General features: G+C 63.0%; 1 protein-coding gene across 1 annotated transcript in view; it reads left to right on the plus strand.

Moving 5' to 3' along the window:
• LOC105302944 (WD repeat-containing protein 5) overlaps window positions 1–4,597 on the plus strand; it is a 19,140-nt gene that overhangs the window by 8,840 nt on the left and 5,703 nt on the right. The window contains exon 7 of the mRNA XM_023521055.1: window positions 2,877–2,923. Coding sequence (XP_023376823.1) covers window positions 2,877–2,923 — 47 coding nt within the window. The remainder of the gene's footprint in view (window positions 1–2,876; window positions 2,924–4,597) is intronic.

Below are 4,597 nucleotides of genomic sequence, written 5' to 3' on the forward strand. Positions count from 1 at the left end.
GTGTTGGTGTGGGTCTGAGGCGTCACCATGGCCAGCCTGGCATCCCATGGGGGCCGTGTCGGCCTCGAACGGGGTCTCGGGGCCAGAGGTCCAGCTGGCCTCTGCGGGCCTTGCCCACAGGGCTCGGAGTTCGTTATAAGAGTGCTCGGGATTCAAGGGACGTGAAGGAAATGAACGCGTTTTGAATTTAACTCAGCAAGACCCTCGGAGGGGTGAGTGCGGGGTGAGTGCGGGGTGAGTGCGGGGTGAGTGCGGGGTGAGTGCGGGGTGCAGCTTCGCTTGAACGCGGGTCGGGGGCGGCAGCGTCGTGACTTTCGGTTACTGGAAGCGCATGGCACGGTGGCGGCCACTAGCCGAATCGATGACCTGAGTAGAACTTCCCAATTACAGGGAGAAAGACCGTGACTAGAAATTTGTCCACGTTTAGCAAAAGTAAAAAAAAAAAAAAAAAAAAAAAAAAGAAAGAAAGAAAGAAAATAGAGTCGCACGGTGATTCGTGGAAGGCCAGGGAAGGGCCGGGGCACGGTGTGTCGGTACGGTACAGTCGCAGTGAGTTGGCGGGAAACCTGTCGAGGCTGCGGGTTTGGGCAGAAGCCCTTTGTTCGTCTCGAGGAGACCGAGCTGGGACCCAGTGGCTGCCGCAGGCGCAGGATGGGCGGCCGGTGTCGGGCGGGCAGAAGGCACAGGCGCTGGGACTCGAGTGGGGTTTGTTTAAGGACAGCGGCCGCGGGCCACAGCGACTGTGGTGAGCCGGGCGGGGTCGGTGGAGCACGCTGAGCGGAGACTCGGCACCACGCGACAGGGCAGCCAGCGAGACCACGTGGAAGCCAGAAACAGAACTGAAGCTTAACGCGTCACGAAGACTGTGACGGAGGGGACTTGGGACTTCGCAGGTCTGAGCAACACCCCAGCTGTGCGCGCTGCCGGCACAAAGTGGGGGTTTTCTTAAGAGCGGGGACACCCAGTGGCTTGTGAAGAAATAGAGAAATAAAAAGTTCACCCAGAAAGGAGGAGGAAGTTTGTGAAGTTAAAAGCTAGAGGACGGAGAAAAGTCACAGGCAAATTTAAAAAGCTGAATTCTTTAATGAGGCCAGTAAACAATAACAATAGCCTTTATGAGCCCAAACAAGGAACAAGGCAAAAACGAGCAAGATTAAACTGGAGAGCGAGCGGGGCGCTCGCAGGTTCGGGGGTGAAAGAGGAGAGAGCCCCGTCTACCACTGAGCCGCCGGGGCCTCAGGCTGAACCCCTCCTCCGTGTCGACTGAAAGGGGGCTCGAGGGGGCCGGAAAAGGTGACCGAGGGGCCAAAATGACATCAGGTCCTACGGTTTCTGTGTCTGCTGAAGCCGTTCTGACCACAGACCGAGCGGGGCGTCCCGTTCTCTACTGGTCTGGGCCCCCCCCCCCCACTGTGCAGAACGAGCCCCACGGGGACACGTCACTCGTGAATGGTGGGGCCAGGGCTCCAGGAGACTGTTAGCAAGCATTCCAGCCGTGCGTCAGAAGTCGCGTTCTGTAACCAGGTGCGTTCGCTGGACACGGAAAGGGCTGTGGAATGTGCGCATCGAGCAGCCTGTGACCTTAATTACGCCGACAGACTGAGGCCGCCTCCCGTGTAGTTTACTCCCAGTACAGGTCAGACAGGCGGCTGAGATCGGCAGCCTCCTGATAGAAACTCTCACAAAATAGGCCATTACTTCAGTTTATTTAGCAGAAACCTAACGGACGTCTCCATCACGAGCGGCGACACTCAGCCCGCGGCCGTGACGTCAGGAGTGGGACTGTCTCGCACTCCGCTGTCACTGGGTGCAGTCTGGAGTTGCTAGTTGTTGTGGTAAGAAGCTAAGGGGTTACCAGTCAGCGGATGAGGAAAAGTTCCACGTGTGATGGTGACAAACGTCAGGGCCCTTAGGGATGCGTCTGACGAGAGCAGAGCCCGTGTGGAGAAGAGAACGGGGTGGAGCTGCAGGGGCAGAGCGAAGAGCCGGGGGCCGGGGGCAGGGCGCGCGGCCCAGTCCCAAGGCGGGCACGTCGGCCGTCAGTGCCGCCCTCAGCCGATCCGGGGTGTTCCTGCAGCTGGTGACGGCGCTTCTCATTCACACGTGCGTTTTGGGCTGTGTGCGGGGTCTCAGGACAGGCTAGTGACAGAGTCGCCACGTCTGGGCAGGAGAGCCTGGCTGACGCCACTGCAGCACGCAGTGTGGAGTCATCCTGGGCTGACAGGTGCAGGGGGTCACAGACCCCGGGGCCAGAGTTGCTCCCGGGGCAGGGACCTTGGCAGGGCGAGCCGCGGGGCTGGTCCCAGAAGCCGGCGGTGTGACAAGCCCCGGCCAGGGGGCAGGGAGTTGAGACTGCCACGTTGGCCTGGAATCGGGGGTCTCCGTCCTGAGGTGTGGGGGTATGGGAGACGACCTGTCAGTATCTGACCACGTGTCCTTCGACCCCGTGCCTACACACTGGGGTGTGCTTCCAAAAACGTGCTGCCTGGACAAAAGTCCCAGAAGCACCAAAGCGGGATGGACGTGGCGCCCGGCCCGTCCACACCAGGAGCAGCGGGCCTTTGAATGAGCTCTCGATGCCGAATTCGAGGGACGTCCAGCAAATTGCCTGTGACCATCTACTGTTTCGAAAAACAAACTCCCGAATGACTAGAGCTCAGTGTGTTTCAGGCTTGGGGACCTGGAGGAAAACGGCCGGGCTGCTGGCGCCTCCCTTCGTGAAGTCCACGTGGACGGTGCCATTCCGGTCCCCGGAGCCTAAAGCGTGGGCGGGCGGGGCAGCGGGGAGGCCAGCTGGGGAGCGTGTCTTTGGGGAGCTCGTGGGCCCTTGAGAGCGACTGGCGTTCTAACGGTGTGTGTTCTGTGTTGCTTCGCAGTCGGATCTGGGACACGGCCTCGGGCCAGTGCCTGAAGACGCTCATCGGTGAGTGCTGCTGGCGTCCCTTCTAGGTTCCGCCATCCCTCAGGGGACCGGGCTGTGTCCCCGAAGGGGCCGTCTTGCACGCCTCCTAGCCTCGCTCTCCTGGTCTTCTGGGAGGGCCCTTCTCTCCTCCGCCTGCCTCTGCTCCGTCTGCGAGGGGCCCCTCTCCCAGCAGCCCCTTCCTGGTGAACTGGGTCCACCTTCTTCTGAAGGACGTGGGCTCCTCCGACTCCCCTGAGCCCGGCAGAGCCCTGGGCTCCTCTCAGCTCACTCCTCCAGCCATGTGAGCAGCTCCCACCCAGGGGTGCACAGAGGTGGGCGTGGAGGAGCCTGGAGGACGGGCAATGTGGTGTCTGCCTGTGGCACTGGAGTGGCGCCTTGGGGACGAGGCGGGAAGGGCAGTTCTGGGCAAGGGCGCAGTGGAGCAGGGAGCTGGGAGCCGTCCCTCCGGGAGTCGGGTGCAGCGGGCCCTGCAGGGCCTGGGTGTTGCTGTCGGGAGGGCTGCCAGTTCCCGGTGACAGCAGAGCCAGGCCGCAGCCTCCTGCTCGGCGCGGCGCCGTGTGCGGGGAGGGAGCTGGCCCACCTGAGGTAGTGCCGTCCCCAGGCTTCCTTCCCATGGCTGTCACAGGAGCACATGTGGCTGTGTCAGTTGCCGGGACCACTAACAACGCCACAGGCCGGGGGCTCAAACAGCCGGCCTCGTCCTCACGGTTCTGGAGCCTGGGCATCTGAGCCCAGGTGCGGGCAGGCTGGCCTTCTGTGGAGGCCTCTGCTTGGCCTCCGCTCTGTGTCCTCGGGCCCTCACACGGCTGCACCCGTGTGTGCCCCGCTGTCCAGATCACCTCGTGTTGTGCGGACGGCAATCTTGCTGGAGCAGAGCACCCTGTGGGGCCCCGTTGTACCTCGGTCACCCCCGTGGGGGCTCTGTCTCCGTAGTCTGAGGTGCTGGAGTCAGGACCTCAGGGGGTTTTGGGGGGACATAGATCGGCCCTAACAGTGGCCTTTGTGGCTTTTTTGCTTTTGGGGCCGTCCTTTGGATGTGCGCTCATGCTTCCCACGGTGACGGCGCACTGCGTCACGGCATCTCTCCCCAGGGGCCTGGTGCAGCCACCTCTGCCTGACGCAGTGCTCGCTCTGTTAAGCGCTGTTACGTCAGCACGTTTAGTCCTCACAGCCCCCCGCAGCTGGGGACGGGCCCCAGGGAGCTGGCTTATGCGCCAGGGGCATCGGGAAGCGGGGTGCGGGCAGCAGACTGCCCCCCCGCATCTGGTTCCAGGCCCAGGGAGCTGGAGCTTTCTGGACTGGAGCTGATGAGCCCCGTGGCACGTTGCAGACAGCTGGGGTTGGGCTGCCGCGCCCCCACGTCTGAGTTACGTGGCCTGCCGTGCCGTGCGACCCCTGTGACCCGAGGTCGCGAGCAGCCTCACGCCGCCTGGTGTGCCCTTCCAGTGTCTGGGACCAGTTGGCCGCGGAGGCTCCCGGTGAGCGGAGCCGGGCCCGAGTCCTCCGAGCTGGGAAAGCCGCTCTCCCCCGATGCTCGAACACCAGCTGCCCCTGCTCCGCACCGGAGCGCACGCCCTGACCTTCATCCTCGCTCAAGGCAGGGACACGCGTTCCTCCCGACGTGAGGACCGTGGGCTGTCACGTGCTGGGAACGCGGCCTTTCCGTTGGTGTCT

The sequence above is a fragment of the Pteropus vampyrus genome, unplaced genomic scaffold, assembly GCF_000151845.1.
Source record: "Pteropus vampyrus isolate Shadow unplaced genomic scaffold, Pvam_2.0 Scaffold289, whole genome shotgun sequence".
In the NCBI taxonomy this organism is placed as follows: domain Eukaryota; kingdom Metazoa; phylum Chordata; class Mammalia; order Chiroptera; family Pteropodidae; genus Pteropus; species Pteropus vampyrus.